Consider the following 16010-nt stretch of genomic DNA (forward strand, 5'->3'; position numbering starts at 1 on the left):
TTTGAGAAGATAAAGCTAGCACTATGCGATTGTGAAGATGATAGAAGGGAAATAAAAGTAGCAGAATCATTTGCAAGTTAAGAAGAATAACTATGCATATCAAAGTCCACAATTGAGAATCTTCGACTGCTGACCTATTTAATTTTTATTTGAAATAAACGACTTCAAAAAATTTATACTTCGTGTTCAAAAGTTTGCTAAATATGTCATATCCTAAATGACTTCATTATTTGCGTATTATTTTCCTCTTCTTAAAGTGTATAAAAGCCTTTTACTATTAAGCAGATGCTCTTTCTTTTATTTTATGTAACGTTCACACGAAAAAGACTGCATATACTGTAGATTATGTCAACACTTTCAACAGTGACAGTCCTTTGAGTTGAGTTTATATCAGTTTGAAAATGTTCCGTTTAACTCTACCATTAGAAAGTTAGTATAAATTGTTGCTGTTTTCTAGTTTCATAATTTTTAGCCAAATTTCTAAGTTTTTTCGTTGTTAATTTCCTGTCTATAATATTTTTTCTTATAATGGACCTACAAAAGCAGATTTCGACAGAGTTTCAGGTTCAAACCGCTTATGACACAGTTTGTAAAGTGATTACATAATTTAAATAAATACAGTACACCATCATTTAAAAAAGATACCCTACTTTTTTCGTTCCGGAACGTTCTCTAATGGACTCCATGTCCCCATTTGATAATCTGATGTGAGGTTTTTAGCAACATCATGTTTTATTGCACTGCGATTACGAGTCAAAGTATGGGGCTCGCAAGTGTAAAAAGGTAACGAAAGAAAGTTGTTGCACTTTGTGCTATAGAATGCGTCACATTGAAATTAACACTAGATGTAACACAATATTGTAAAAAACCATATAAACTCCCAATACAAACCAGTTTCAGTACTCAATGTCTTCAAGTGTACCAATCGTAACTGGTTTAAAACTATAGTTTCGAAATGAATTCACCCAGCAACCCTACCAATGTTTTATACACAGTTCATAAACACATCAGCCGCACCTTGTGTGATTTTGCCGCTAGTCCCGCCACATCTTAAGATTTCACCTTCTTATATTGGTAGAGAACTGAAATTTGCACTTGTTCCATTTTCTTATCGAGTGGTCGTATAGAGTCAAATAAATAGCAAAGCAGCTGTCTAATTCGAATCAGAATCGTCTTGCTACCAGCCCGCATCCGACGACAGCTTTACCAGTCTCTTAATTAAATCATCAATTTTAGGCAGAGGTAAAAATTCATTTATTAATCCAAACCTATATTGTTCATCTAGCCTGAATCCAATCGTTGGCATTATAGATTTAATAAAATTCCAAGACAATAAGGCATCGTGGTTATTCCATTAATCCTCGTCACTATAGCACCTCCGGCGTATTGTCATGGAAAATCCTGCCTTTGAATATGTAAAGAAAATGGTTACATACTGTAGATTAAGTAAATAACACTGAATAATGAATCCACTTCTTTAGTCAGTATCAAACTGCGACGATGCAAACCTTCCAGCAGAACAAGACTATAGTAGCACGAGTACTACTTCTCTTGCGCCTCCACCCAACCTAAATCGAAAAATGAGCCGGGACACTACCCCTCATATTGACAACTACAGAACTTGTAACAGTAATATTGAGAAATCATCAAACAGACCAACATTGACTGAGCTATATGACCCTACTGACTTCGCTGCCAAGGTAGGCCTATCATTGTTATCAATTGTTTATTGCAACAACATTTATTTGCATTAAATACGATGCAATTTGATTTACCAGCGGCAGGAGTCATTCGAGGACACTGCTACAGATTTCACTCAACAGGACGACTCTAAGGTCGAAAAATTTGGTTGGGTCGAAGGAGTTTTGATTCGCAACATGATGAGCCTCTGGGGAGTCATGCTTTTTCTGAGGCTTTCATGGGTGGTAGGACAAGCAGGAATAGGTTATACATAAACCGAACTATATACGTTTAAAAGAAAATGAAGGATAACATTTAATATTATTTAAATTAGGCGAAACATTGGTTATCATTGCAATATCGACTTTCATCACGTTGGTGACAGCTTTGTCTATGTCCGCCATCTCGACCAATGGAGAAATCGGCGGAGGTAATTTAATTTTTTTTTATAAAAAAAAAAAATAACTTAAATTAAATTTGTTATTAAAATAAAACAATTGACTCAATTTCTATTAGGTGGGACTTACTTTGTCATGTAAGCATTAATCAAACATCATGTCGAACTTTATTTATAGTTAAACTACTGTATAAAGTTTTAATAACATGTATCCATCGTAAAAATATAGGTCTAGAATATTAGGCCCAGAATTTGGCGGTTCAATTGGTATCATCTTTATCATTGCCAATATACTGGATTGCGCAATCAATGTGGTTGGCTTTTCCAGCGCCGTGAAAGACATGATGTTTGAATACGGTGGAGTGATTATTGTCGATGGAGACATAAACGACATCCGCATTATAGGCACCGCTTCCTTAGTATTCGTTGGCGCAATCTGCGGGCTGGGAGCCCAATATGAAACCAAGGTATATACAGATCACATAAATTGCTTTAACGATCTTAAACGAGTTCTATCACAAATAAATATCAACAGATGAAGGATGCCATGTTTGTCATTTTATTGATTGCGCTAAGTAATTTCCTTGTTGGCAGCATTATGGGACCATCCTCTGAGTCGGAAGCAGCAAGGGGTTTCACTGGATACAGCAGTATGTCAATTAACCAATACTCAATGATGCCTCATTCAACTATATTTAAAACACTATTGAATTTGCAGTTAATTTGTTGAAAGAAAACTGGAGCCCATCCTACACTGTAACTGATGGTCAAATGCAGAATTTTATTTCCATATTTTCAGTTTACTTTCCATCGAATATTGGTATTCTTGCTGGAGCAAACGCTTCCGGTAACTTAAAGGTACCTAGATAATTTGACAAAATAGTATCATTAAACAATTCAAATGTTTAAGAATTTAAAAATCTGATTGAAAATCGAATTATGATATTGCAAAATAATTAGAATCCAAACAAGGCTATTCCAAAAGGAACCATATTGGCCATCATAATTTGCAGTATGTCTTACGCTGGAATAGCTATCATTTGTGCTGCCACCGTTACTCGCGCAGGTAGAAACCTAATTTGTTATCCTTGTCTTGACAGTTCCTTATACATTACTTGTTAATCATCAATTGATAGCAACTGGAATAGTCGAGGATCTGCAAAACGGTACCAACCTAATTTGCAATGACACAGACCCATGCAATTACGGCCTTTCCTACGACTATCAAGTAAAAAAACAGTCTAATATTCCCGATGATTTTTTAAATGTTCCATTAATCCAATTGTAAAACAAAAGGTAATGGCGCTAGTCTCTGCTTTTGCTCCACTCAATTACGTGGGATGTTTCGCGGCCACTTTGAGCTCAGCCTTAACGGATTTCTTTTCATGCGTTGCCCTACTCGAAGTCATCGCGGCCGATAAGCTGTATCCATACTGGTTGATTGGTTTTTTAGGGAAAGGATACGGTGTATCAAAGCAACCACTTCGCGCATACGTCTGTACATTCATAATAGCATTAGCTTTCGTACTGATTGGTAAAAAATTGAATTCAAAATGAAGTCTTATTTGCCATGTTTACTAATACTAGCCCTATTATTTCTCAGCCGAACTCGATGTGATCGCGTTGCTGATTTCGAATTTCTTTCTCGCCACGTTTGCTCTCATGAATTTCTCAACGTTTCACGTCAGTTTAATCAAACCCATCGGATGGCGACCAACTTTCAAGGTAAATAATAAAAGACAGATTTAAAAAAATATATAATAAATACACTATAGCAAGGCATTTCATGTCCGCTTACATATTTTTAGTATTACAATACATGGCTGAGTCTACTGACGGGTATTCTGGCAATCGCTGCCATGATGCTCATAAGTATTCCCATCGCGATGATAACGATTGGGGTGGTCATTTTTTTCTATTTCGTGGTTCTTTACCGAAAGCCAGGTAAGATAAAATTTTTTTAAAGATATTAAACTACACAAGTACACATGTGCTGAAACATTGCGTTGTTTAACAATAACTAAAGCCGAGAAAATAATATTATGTTTTCACTTGGATATCTTTATATTTAAGAGGTGAATTGGGGATCTTCTACCCAAGCTCAGACATACCGGTATATTATTTACTTTGATACCTACATAAATTAACTAGAAGAATTACTACATTTTCCTATTTCATTTCCCACTATAGCATCGCTCTAAACAGCATTCAACAACTTGCCCATATCGAAGAACATGCCAAGAATTACAGGCCCCAGATTTTGGTGTTGACCGGACTACCCAACACTCGCCCTACTCTAGTCGACTTCGCATATCTCATCTGCAAGAATAACTCACTGATGATTTGTGGAAATATTGTCAAGGTAAAAAAAAAAAAACTTAAATAGATGATTCAATAGATAGCCTATATATCCTATATATATATCCTTTATGCTAAACTCTATTGAAATGTTAAACAGGAGCGATTGACGCATGAAATGCGCTCCAACCTCCAGCAGAAGGCTTATCGCTACTTGCGATTCACCAAAATCAAAGGATACTTCTCTATTTCTGACAACTCGGATCTCCAAACAGGCGTGGCCGCAATGCTCAGTCTCTCGGGAGTGGGAAAAGTGAAGCCCAACATCCTGATGATGGGGTACAAAAACGATTGGGCAACCTGCGAAAGAAATTTGTTGGATCAATACGTGCTAACTATACAGTGAGTTTTATTATTTTCATTGATCTATCGAATAACGCCCATTTGTTTAATTATTAACGATGAGCATTCATTACAGTACGGGATTTGAAATGAATGTAGCTGTGACGATTCTTCGTCTCAAAGAAGGGCTCGATTGCTCAGAAGTTTTAGCTGACGTTGATGAAGCGATATTAAAAGCTAGCAACAAAAAAACTAAAGGGAAAAAAGAAACTTTAGATATTCCCGGTAATTAGATTTATCTCAAGTTAACCAACAGATTCATAGTGTTCCGATTCAAATCATTCTCCTCTACCAAAAACCCAGCACTAGGAAATGAAACTCCCGAGACATTTACAGCATCTACTGATACCGAAACACAAACAGAAATTTCCACTAAAGATCGAAGTTTCGAACCAGATAAAAAGAAGAAGAAGGCTGAACAGAATCACCCCTTCAGGTAGGCCTTTATCTCATAGTTTCTTATGGCATTACATAATTTCTAAACTCATATATATTCCATAGAGACACTAACGGAAAGCCACTGCCAAAAAGCGTACTGAACAATATTATCTTATTCCAAAGCAAACAAAAAAAGAATACGATCGACGTTTGGTGGCTAAGCGACGATGGAGGTATATAACTTAAGGGTTAAGAAAATTCCAGCACCAAACATTTTTATTTGGGTTCTTCGATATTTAAATAGGATTGACACTTTTGTTACCGGTTATAATCAACAACCGATCGAATTGGTCAGCCACTAAGCTGCGCGTTTTCTGCACAGCGTCTGGTGTTAACGAACTGGAAAAAGAACACAGGGGGTTAGCTAGCTATTTAATTTATTATTAACATATTTGAATTTTGAAAGGTTTTTTAAAATTGCTATTTTATGCGTAGAATGGCGATTTTGCTCTCCAAATTCCGGATTGATTACTCCGATCTGGTGATTATTAATGACGCTGACGAAGCACCGAAAGAAAAAACAAAGAAGTGGTTCAATGGCATAATACAGCCGTTGTTACAACCAGGAACTAATGGTCTGCACTATAATATTCATTTAGTCGTCAAATTTAAATTTAACTTAAAAATTTTGTAGGACCTCTACTAACGAAAGAAGAACTGGAAGTTTTCCAATATAAAACGGATCGCTATCTGAGATTGAGAGAACTGCTCCTGGATCACTGCTCGGATTCCAACTTCCCTACTAAGACGCGCCATCCAAGCGATATCCCAGGTATGTACAACGGGATGTTGGCGTCCCTCATCCCATGTGGATGTTCAGGGTACGCTACCAGTATGTACATAAATGGATAAAAAATTAAGAAATTCTTTGATCCCAACAGTATATGAAAAACATATACAATGGACATACCATCAAGTACATTCACTGAATGTACCGGAAGTATGTTTGGTGTACGTACAGTTCTCATCCAAAAAAGATGAAAGCTTGTGTATTAATATCTATCTAATGCTGCGTCTACACTAGCCGTTTTTACAGACAAGTTACGGTCGAATTCGGTGTCTGTATGTCTGTAAAAACTGCTAGTGTAGACGCACCTTAACGTATCTTCGATTAAATATAATTTTTTTTATTTTTCTTCTTTTACAAGCAGCATTATTTATCCGTTAAGAACTTAACTTTCTAAATAAACATGATAAATGAAAAAATAAACTTATTTTTATTATTATAATTTACTTATTGCTAAGTTTATTTATTAGTAAACACGCTACGGACTTCTGTACGTAAATAAAAAAAAATGTGCTACAACTGTTAATGTGTATGACAGTTATTAGTTTAAATAAATATATATTTTAAAATGGTCCCCTAATATCTTATATAAAAATCCAACTGTAAAGGCGTAAATCACCCCATAAAAGTAGAAGAAGAACTTTTATATGTACGTTAAGATAAAACCTTACTAATGTGTGTTATGCTATGCCCTTTCAAAACAGTCGATTAAGTAACAAACTACGTTAATAAAACTATGCTTTCATATAACTATTGTGGCGTAGCTGTACAGCACTGGCCTTCCACTCCGACGGTCCGGGTTCGCTTCCCAATATATTCAAAGCTTCTTTCCAAGTAAAATGAATTCAGAATGGTAAATCAGAGAGAAAAGCATGGAAAGAATAACAGCTGGAATATCCCTAATTTGTTTATTTCAATTGGAATGATCATCCCAACTGCAGACAATTTTGGACGTACTTCGGATATACCCCACAGTACGTCGAGGGGAAGGTAATTAGGATATTCCCCGTACATCCATTGTATGTAAAATGGGATGTACCAGATCCCAAAATTTACATCCCATGGATATACCATGGACGTCCATGTCTTAGTAGGGTTGGTTGTCATGTAAGAAATCAAATAAATTTTTATGACTTCTATTTTAGTACAAAGAGATAAATAACTAATAATGAAAAAAAAAATAGGACTTTACCAATAACTCGAAAAGGAGATTTTAGTGCTCCGTTGTATATGGCCTGGTTAGAGGCACTTACAGCAAACATGCCACCATTTATGCTCGTTCGCGGGAATCAAACATCCGTTTTGACATTTTATTCCTAAACTATAGGCCGTTTCGTCTGTTAAAAACGCGAACCCCATCCAAAGCAAGACGTCTCGTCGTCTGTCATATTAAGCCCCACTTATGCTTTTTGCTCCTTCATTCACCACCTATACGTATTTCCTTTCTTTTGGAATTTTGACTCTTTTATCCATTTCATTACATTGGAGCTGGAAGGGATTATGCATTGCTGCATTGGCGTAGTACGAGCCATTGAACCCATGCATCTATTGAAAATTTATCTCGAGAAGGTAAAGAAATATATTGTATCAAGAATCGTATAGTTGCCAGTGAAAATAATGTGTGCATTTTATACCGGTAGTAGATATTGCAAATTGAACGAAAGAAATTATTACATTTTATTAAAAAACTTTCTCCTTTTTAAATTTCACTTTTGAAAATCTAGTTATCTGAATAAAATTTTATGCGATCAATTACGCGTCAATCATTGATGCGATGGCAAACTCGGCCGAAGCTTTGCGTGGCGTTGTCTTTTTTAATATTCCTTAAAACCTTACCCTATGCTACTTTTAAACCTTATGCCTTTACATAACAGTTGAGTCGAGTTGCAGTACTCATTTAATATAGTTACGATTTGAAACTTTGGATTGTTTTCTCGACCCTACAGAAACTGATCGTAAATATAAATAAAATCGGGTTCTCTACTGGCTTATTGCGTTTGAGCCCACAAAACAACACGTCTAATCCATTCTGCATTGAGGGGTGACTTAAAACAGGTCATTGCGAAACGATACATAAAAATTAATTAATAATGATTTTTTAGAACTTACTGGAATTGCAAATAATTTTATTAAATTGAAATTGTTTTACAATGTACAGTCTAGTCGCAAATATTTAAAAAGATGGAGCGGAATAGAAAACTTATTTTCCGAAGCTTTGTCCATTGCCGGTACCAGTTGCGAAATTCTGGCCAGTGAAGAAATTTGAACCAGCGCTACCGCTTCCACTGCCAGTTCCAAATCCACCATTTTGGGCACTGGAAATGCCAACCTGTTTTAACAAAAAAAAAATCGCACATGAACAATTTGATTTTTTATAAAAATTTTGAGAAAATAAACGGGGAGGAAAAAACTTACTCCTGAAGCTGTGGCTCCTCCTAGGCCAGCAGATCCTGTTCCAGCACCGGCACCACTACCACTTCCTCCTGTGGTATTAAAAAATACATATAGTTTGAGGCAGTCATTGGGATGCAAATTTTGTCTTACCAAAGCCTCCAAATCCTCCAAGTCCTCCTCCTCCCAAACCACCAAAGCCACCACCAAGGGGACGCAGTCCAACAACGGGTCTTCCAAAGCCACCGCCGCCGAAAAACCTGCCTTGGGGAACTGCCACCGTAACGGCGAGAAGAAGAGCTAGTGTGATGAATACCTGTAAAATGAAAAATTAATAGGTAAAAATATTGTTGAGCTGGAAAACATTGTCGGTTAAAACTGAAAGCTAAGCTATACTACCTTGTTCATTTTGAGTTCTGTTTGATTCTGATTTTTGCTGATCAGATACCCTGTATTTATATACAAGTCTGCGTGCACTAAGTAGTTAGCATAATCTAAGATACATGGTCGAAGGAAAAGTAAAATTGTATGACCTAGTTTTCAAGAAACAACTCAACTCGGGTATTTCCTCATTAATGACTCGGTGATCGAGGCCAACTAGTCCATCAGTTAACAAAAAATTATTTCTTGGTTGAATCCGTTTTTTTTAAGATTGGGAATGAGAACAACACTTACTTTCATTTTTTTGTTTTATATTTGACAACCTACACTAGCTGGTTAACCTTCATTTTACGTGCTTTAGACAATTCGTGAATTTAAAAAAAAAATCGCGACTAGGAATGTACCCGATATATGACGGTTTTCGTGATACTCCATTAGGAACGATTTCCAAGTAATTTTTCGGCGTTGCTATTTGCGCTATTCACGTCTTTTTTTGCCGCCTCGTTTTGTAGAAACCCCAGCAAAATTATTGATATGTGAATTGTGATATTATGTTCCAGCAAAACGAAGCGAAAAAAAGGAAAGGGGCAAAAGACTAAAAAAAAAGGCGAACAGCAGCAACCCTGAATAAAATTACTTGAAAATCGTTCAAAACCTGTGAGTCACGAAAACCGTTTTTATCAATTAGTTTATTTGTGCTATTCAACATGTTCATTTTCTTTAGTATTTATTTTCAAACAGAAAATTTCCGGTATATCAGTCGCATGATCTCCAAACAGCTCACCATCAAAATAAGAGGCTGATTCCTGCGGATTCCTGATCGTGAACTGACGCCCATTCCTCATTGTGTGCGCTAGAAATTCCACTCCACTAGCTGATGTTCCACCAAACAAACTAGCATTATACCAGTTCCAAAGTCAACACCATTGAAGGTCCAATTATGTCAAAGTTAGTAATAAAACAAGAAAATGATGCGTAGACTAAATCATACTCTTTAGACGAATATTAAAAATTCACATCGAAAACAAATCCGAACTGTGGACGGGCAGAACTTTCCCCCAAATCATGGCAACAACGAAATTTTAATAATCTACATGATACAACAGCCATATAAATCGTTCATATAATTTGGAATGCATTGTTTTGATTCAACAAACATAGAAGTAAATATTCTTATACAAATACGGAAGCACGACTTCTTACCATATTATGGACATGATACACAGTGACCCTCAGCGGCTTTTATCTGTAGCTCACTTTTTATTTTTTGAGCTTATATTCCTTACGCTACCTCTGAGCATCTAGGAAAACTCAAAACGGGTATTTTGCATCGTGCAACACAATCAGGTTTGAACCAATTTTTACTGGATCGTAATATATATTTCTTTGATTCCTTTGTTATGGGTGGGACAGTTTTGTGCGTAGCTCTTTCATTTTGACCTTGATGCAAAAATTAAACTAGAAATCTTTAAAAATACAACACGATAGTCTATAAGCGAATGACTTATAAATAAATTGTATTGTTTTTTTAGTTACTAATATGCGGCCGTAGCGTATCGCGAATTTGCTTGCAGTAATTTTTAGTTCACCCTTCGGAATAGAAGTAGACTGAAATAAAAAATCCTTTATATTATTTTGTTTTAAATGTGTTTTTCAATTCCAGAGCTCCCGGTCATCGATGTTCCCCGAGAGCATTGTTCCGCATTGTTCCCTATTCGTAAGCTACAACTTTAGAGAACTGGAAATTATGTTTTAAAAAAACTTATGAAGCTTAATAAAACCTTAAAGGTTTCAAAAAAAAAAAAATAAATAAATAAATCGTATATACTACTGTGAATGTATTAAACTGAACACCAAACGAGAAAAAAAATCGTATAAAGAATTTATAACATTCCTCTATGCAATCATCAATAGTAGGCCTATTTAGCGAGGTATTTAGCTATTATATGTTTTTAACCACACTAAGAAAAATTATTTACATTTGGAAAAAGAAAACTTGCTAAATAAAATATCTCTGTCCGGTTATTACTTAATTTCCTAATATAACTTAAGACGCGTTCAGCTTGCATTACAACCAGTAGTATATTTAAAATTCAAAACTTTTTTAAAACAAAATACAACCATACAAAAAATAATAAAATTGGCCAAATGATTTACATTGTTGCTTCTCTTATTTTCCGTGTGAAAATCCGTTGCCTGTACCGCTTGCGTATTGTCCACCAAAGAGACCTCCACTAGAAGCTTGTCCGGATCCTGATCCACTGCCAAATCCGCCATTATATGCGCTAGAAATTCCTACTCCACTGGCTGACGCTCCAAATAAACCAGCATTACCTGTTCCAAATCCAGCACCAGTTCCACCACCAGGTGCATCTGTCGAATACAATGAGAATTTCAATTTATTAACTTTTTGTCAACACATAATAAACTAGGTTTATAATGGTAAATATTTTGAAACTATACTCACATCCACCAAATCCAAATTGTGGACGAGCAGAACAATTCACCAAAACCATGGCAAGAACTAGGATGATCAACATCTACAGAATAGAAAATAAAGTATACAGTTAGAAAATAGAAACCTCATCAACAAAATTAGGGTAAAACAACGAATTCCGGACAGCATCTCGGATACGCGAATGCCGGACAAAAAAGTCGATTTTTTCAAATTACAATTATAAAAAAACGACGAAATATTAACGAAAACTAATGAATGAATTTCAAAATATGACAGGGGATACACAATTGAGCCAAAGGGCATCTAAAAATACGCTGTATTAATTGAGTTATCATGAATTGAAATTTCTCAATTTAGCTGACGGCTGGGCAATTTTGGCTCTGTGTTGTCACTTAGTAAAAAATTTTACGGGGTAAGGAATTTCTAAGGTTAAAACTGGAAAAATCCCTTAACTAATTATATCAATCGATAGAGAATTGAAAGATCTACAATATTATATAAGGTTTTGTCTTTATTTTGAAGAATTTTCTTAAATATCAATGAAAATAGAAAAAAGGCCGAAATGCGAATTTCGGACAGCTGACGCGAATTCCGGACAGAAAATTTTGAAAAAAATTTATTTTATTTGTTTTCATATGTCTGTACATCAATCGACGCAGAATTGTGAGGCGAATCGATTGATGTGCAATGTTTTTAAGTTTTTTTGCGTGGTTTTTGCATAATTTAAAAAAAAATATTTGAGTGACAGAGGATCGAATCTTAGCAGATCCAAAAAAGCTGTCGTCATAATTTTTCTTTCCCGTTCCACTTGTTTATCAATATTTTTAAAAGTTGTAATGAATCAGTAATTTTAGTGAAACATTTTTTGAAAAAAATCGAGCAGTTAGTTTTACAATGACTACCATTCCCCGAAATGGTGTATCTTTTGTCCGGAATGTTTGTTATTGTAAAATAATTGAAGTCTTTACTATTTTTAATTTGATTCGTATGCCCGTAACCCCCATTTCGCTTGAAATCCACCAAAAATATTCGAATGGCGTACAAAAAGTTTCAAAATCACTTATATGTAGTTTCAGTCTTGCTCCCATAAGGGGCCATGATGCGAATTCCGGACAGACTATAGACTGTCCGCTCACCAATCGATCATTATGGATTTGGTAAAGTGTCCCTATGGCAGTGTGGGTTAATGCAGGCTTATAAACGTGAAGGTTGATGGTTCAAATTTCATTACTGCTATGACTATTAATCGAAAGTTATAACTTTAATAATTATGTAACGTAATGCATATAATTAACACTATTTTATTTATTGCATCAATTGTTACAATTATGGATTATTGAAGATATTTAAGGTTTAAGATGCCCATTGTTACGTATGAAGATATCTATATCCATATTACCTTTTTTTTTATATGTCTGTGGCTTGCATAGCGTTGAGTGATCGACTAAAAGATTAAGCTATTTGTTCATAGAAAGGTTTACCTTTTCCTAGGACCGAACGTCAGTCCTTTTGATTAGTAGTCTGATGTCATACCGCTGAGCTAAATTCACATGTTAAACGAAAATGCAGCGTAAGACGTATTTTTTTTTCGTCTGCTGCGGTCTGCTGTCCAGAATTCGCATCAGGGCTTAAAGGGGAGAGAACCGTTATTAATTAGACGAATTATATAAACGTCATGTAACCATTATGCAGCTAGACATAAAGAGGACGTTATTCTACATTTATTCATACTAATTTTTCTTGAAAAAGCATAACTATAAAATTATTAGAAATTTTTCAAATTTTGGTGGTTTTCGGACATTCGCGTCACGTATGGCCGACTTTCAATATTAATTTCTTCAGAATTCCAAAACAGATTTCAATTTCGTTTTTTGTTTTAGAATTCTAGATCTATTTGTTCTAGTGAAATATAGGAAACGAAAGTGATTTGCAAAATATTAATTTTAGGTTGTTAAGTCGTTTTGATCCCAAGTCGAAAAGTCTGGGCAGACGAAAACAGTTTTTGACAGCTCAATGTTTTGATTTTTTAAATCAAAATATCTCAAAATACTTTCATTGCACTGTACTACATGTCTTAAGCAATTTTACTAAGAATAAAAAACTGCGTCGATTGATATAATTAGTTTTTAAAAGTATTTCTGTCCGGAATTCGAAAAAATGTCCGGGGCATTCGCGTTTTGTCCGGAAATTCGCATTTTGGGTTTACACACAAACGCCATAAGTCGGATCGCTGTCCGGGATTCGCTGTTTTACCCTAATTAATAATAAAAAATTTAAATGTTTTGAACGATGTTTTACCTTGTTCATTCTAATTTAACAGACTTGTAGAAGAAGTTTCTTTTTGAAAAATAGAAGTGTTACTGCACGTTGCTGTTTTCCTGTTCCGCGGTTTTTATAGTTGACCGTATAGAGCTATAGGCTACTTGACGTTTGGCTGTCCTTTTCCCCTGAGGGTTTGATGGGTATTGGGCAACCCAAGATATAGGTTTTCCCAATTAAACCATCACGAACACAACCACCAAATAAACCAGATTACAATTTCCTCGAATTTGACTTCTTCTTTTTTTGCATAATAATTACGGTAGGTTCTTTGTTTTCAAATTGCGTAGGACTTCTATATACGTTTTTTCTTCTTTTCTATTTTCAGTTTTGGAAATTTAGAGAACCGAATAAAATTTGATGCGATGGCATCCAAATTCGGCATAAGCTATGCCTGGCGTTGCCTTATTCCTTATTAGCCTACCTTACGCCTCTATGCTATTTTTTAAACCTAATTCCTTACATAACTCAGTTGAGTCGAATTGCAATACTCATTTGATAGTTACGATTTTAAACTTTGGATAGTTTTCTCGACCCTAATACAGAAACTGATCGTAAATATAAATAACATCGGGTTCTCTACCGGCTTGCATTTGAGCCCCAAAAACAAAACGTCTAATCCATTCTGCATTATGGGGTGACTTAAAACAGGTCGTTGTAAAACGATAATGCGTATTTTTTAATTAATTTTAAATGATTTTTCGAACTTACTAGAATTGCAAATAATTTTATTAAATTGAACTTGTTTTACAATGTACAGTTTAGTCGCAAATATTTAAAAAGATGGAGAGGAATAGAAAATTTATTTGCCGAAGCTTTGGCCGCTTCCATCACCAGTAGCGAAATTCTGGCCAGTGAAGAAATTTGAACCAGCGGTTCCGCTTCCACTGCCAGTTCCAAATCCACCATTCTGGGCACTGGAAATGCCAACCTATGATACACAAAATCACACAAGTGTAAACAATTTGAAATAAAATAAATTGGGACAAAATCGCTTACTCCTGAAGCTGACACTCCTCCTGGGCCGGCAGATCCTGTTCCAGCACCGGCACCACTTCCACTTCCTCCTGTAGTATAAAAATATTATTAATTAGTAAAAGCAATATAAAAAATATTATTTTGATTTATGAGCATAGTTATGGAAATTTTGTCTTACCAAAGCCGCCAAAGCCTCCCAATCCTCCAAATCCTCCAAGTCCTCCTCCTCCCAAACCACCAAAGCCACCACCAAGGGGACGCAGTCCAACAACGGGTCTTCCAAAGCCACCGCCGCCGAAAAACCTGCCTTGGGGAACGGCCACCGTAACGGCGAGAAGAAGAGCTAGAGTGATGAATACCTGTAGAATGAAAAATTCAAAGGTAAAAATATCGTTGAGTTGGATAACATTGTCGATTAAAACTGAAAGCTAAAAACTATACCTTGTTCATTTTGAGTTCTGTTTGATTCTGATTTTTGCTGATCAGATACCCTGTATTTATATACAAGTCTGCGTCCACTAGGTAGCTAGTATAATCTTCTAGTTTACGATTCATGGACCATGGTCGAAGGAAAAGTAAAATTGTATGACCTAGTTTTCAAGAAACAAGACCACTAGATAGGTATTTCCTCATTTATGACTCTGTGATCGAGGCTAACTAGTCGTAACTAGTCTAGTTAACAAAAAATTATTTCTTGGTTGGATTCGTTTTTTAAGATTGGAAATGAGAACAACACTTACTTTCATTTTATTGTATTATATTTGCCAACCAAAACATTAGCTAACCAACCTTCATTTATCGTGATTTTAGACAATGTAAATAAATAAAAAAAAACACATTTCGCGAGGAGTGTACCTGAGATGACGGTTTTCGTGACACCCCATTACAAAAGATTTCCAAGTAATTTTTTGCGTTATGCACGTCTTTGGCTCCCTCTCCCCGTCTTTTTTTATGCCGCTTCGTTTTGTGGAATCCCGCGTTGAGTGAGAGAACGCGTGCGAAAAATAAATTTCACACTGTCCAAAATTATATTAATGTCCTCCCAACGACGAAATTCATCGATTTTAAATTTAATTGAAATCTTTTTTTTGAGATTTTATACGTTGTAAAATCAAAGCGAATAATAAAAACTGTGTTTACGCTATTCAACACGTTTATTTTTTGCAGTATTTATTTTCCAATAGAAAATGTCATGTATCAGTCGCATAATCTCCAAACAACTCACCATCAAAAGAAGACGCTGATTCCTGATCCTGAACCGACGCCCATTCCTCATTGTGTGCGCTAGAATTTCCCCCTCCACTATAGCTGATGTTCCACCAAATATAAACTAGCATTACTAGATATATCATTGAAGGTGTAATTATGCCAAAGTTATAATAAAACAAGGAAAATAATGGTTAGGCTAAATAATACTCTTTAGGAGAATATTAAAAACTCAAATTTAACACCAAATCCGAACTGTGCTAGACGGGCAGGAA

General features: G+C 35.5%; 4 protein-coding genes across 5 annotated transcripts; 1 reads left to right on the top strand and 3 right to left on the bottom strand.

The window, feature by feature from the left end:
* Window positions 1–1155: 1155 nt before the first annotated feature.
* LOC124326054 (bumetanide-sensitive sodium-(potassium)-chloride cotransporter-like) lies at window positions 1156–7693 on the top strand. The gene is made up of 25 exons (XM_046784653.1): window positions 1156–1242; window positions 1312–1415; window positions 1482–1700; window positions 1779–1944; window positions 2015–2110; window positions 2197–2215; window positions 2307–2544; window positions 2613–2727; window positions 2796–2935; window positions 3038–3143; window positions 3214–3305; window positions 3374–3611; window positions 3681–3802; window positions 3886–4021; window positions 4151–4190; window positions 4268–4439; window positions 4536–4777; window positions 4854–5002; window positions 5081–5213; window positions 5279–5388; window positions 5460–5574; window positions 5651–5790; window positions 5850–5950; window positions 7099–7109; window positions 7187–7693. Exons 2-25 carry the CDS (start codon window positions 1392–1394, stop codon window positions 7320–7322), a joined length of 3060 nt encoding a protein of 1019 aa, XP_046640609.1. The 5' UTR covers window positions 1156–1242; window positions 1312–1391; the 3' UTR covers window positions 7323–7693.
* A 418-nt stretch (window positions 7694–8111) lies between these two features.
* On the bottom strand, window positions 8112–8884 carry LOC124326649 (glycine-rich protein 23-like). Its single transcript, XM_046785572.1, has 4 exons — window positions 8793–8884; window positions 8547–8709; window positions 8418–8485; window positions 8112–8331 (listed from the first exon to the last, which is right to left on the bottom strand). Exons 1-4 carry the CDS (start codon window positions 8799–8801, stop codon window positions 8203–8205), a joined length of 369 nt encoding a protein of 122 aa, XP_046641528.1. The 5' UTR covers window positions 8802–8884; the 3' UTR covers window positions 8112–8202.
* Window positions 8885–10837: 1953 nt separating this feature from the next.
* On the bottom strand, window positions 10838–13637 carry LOC124326659 (glycine-rich cell wall structural protein 1-like). The gene is made up of 3 exons (XM_046785582.1): window positions 13531–13637; window positions 11242–11314; window positions 10838–11147 (listed from the first exon to the last, which is right to left on the bottom strand). Exons 1-3 carry the CDS (start codon window positions 13537–13539, stop codon window positions 10945–10947), a joined length of 285 nt encoding a protein of 94 aa, XP_046641538.1. The 5' UTR covers window positions 13540–13637; the 3' UTR covers window positions 10838–10944.
* Window positions 13638–14262: 625 nt separating this feature from the next.
* On the bottom strand, window positions 14263–15062 carry LOC124326591 (glycine-rich protein 23-like). Of its 2 annotated transcripts, none has more exons than XM_046785502.1 (4): window positions 14971–15062; window positions 14717–14888; window positions 14551–14618; window positions 14263–14482 (listed from the first exon to the last, which is right to left on the bottom strand). In XM_046785502.1, the coding sequence occupies exons 1-4, from the start codon at window positions 14977–14979 to the stop codon at window positions 14354–14356; spliced, it is 378 nt and encodes a 125-aa protein (XP_046641458.1). In that variant the 5' UTR covers window positions 14980–15062; the 3' UTR covers window positions 14263–14353. The 2 variants fall into 2 exon arrangements, with proteins under 2 accessions (XP_046641458.1, XP_046641457.1); XM_046785501.1 differs by having other exon boundaries at window positions 14708–14888.
* Window positions 15063–16010: the final 948 nt, after the last annotated feature.

Source organism: Daphnia pulicaria, chromosome 2 (assembly GCF_021234035.1).
Source record: "Daphnia pulicaria isolate SC F1-1A chromosome 2, SC_F0-13Bv2, whole genome shotgun sequence".
NCBI classification, from domain to species: domain Eukaryota; kingdom Metazoa; phylum Arthropoda; class Branchiopoda; order Diplostraca; family Daphniidae; genus Daphnia; species Daphnia pulicaria.

What these genes read in the sequence shown, in the direction of transcription:
- LOC124326054 (XM_046784653.1), top strand. Translation starts at nt 1,392, where the DNA reads ATGGAAAATCCTGCCTTTGAATAT. An exon ending in ATTAGCTTTCGTACTGATTG is followed by an intron (nt 3,612 to 3,680) that starts GTAAAAAATTGA and finishes ATTATTTCTCAG; the next exon opens with CCGAACTCGATGTGATCGCG. An exon ending in GAACAGAATCACCCCTTCAG is followed by an intron (nt 5,214 to 5,278) that starts GTAGGCCTTTAT and finishes TATATTCCATAG; the next exon opens with AGACACTAACGGAAAGCCAC.
- LOC124326649 (XM_046785572.1), bottom strand. An exon ending in TGGAGGATTTGGAGGCTTTG is followed by an intron (nt 8,486 to 8,546) that starts GTAAGACAAAAT and finishes TTAATACCACAG; the next exon opens with GAGGAAGTGGTAGTGGTGCC. An exon ending in GAGGAGCCACAGCTTCAGGA is followed by an intron (nt 8,332 to 8,417) that starts GTAAGTTTTTTC and finishes TTGTTAAAACAG; the next exon opens with GTTGGCATTTCCAGTGCCCA.
- LOC124326659 (XM_046785582.1), bottom strand. An exon ending in ACAATTTGGATTTGGTGGAT is followed by an intron (nt 11,148 to 11,241) that starts GTGAGTATAGTT and finishes TGTATTCGACAG; the next exon opens with ATGCACCTGGTGGTGGAACT.
- LOC124326591 (XM_046785501.1), bottom strand. An exon ending in GGGAGGCTTTGGCGGCTTTG is followed by an intron (nt 14,619 to 14,707) that starts GTAAGACAAAAT and finishes TTTATACTACAG; the next exon opens with GAGGAAGTGGAAGTGGTGCC. An exon ending in GAGGAGTGTCAGCTTCAGGA is followed by an intron (nt 14,483 to 14,550) that starts GTAAGCGATTTT and finishes TGTGTATCATAG; the next exon opens with GTTGGCATTTCCAGTGCCCA.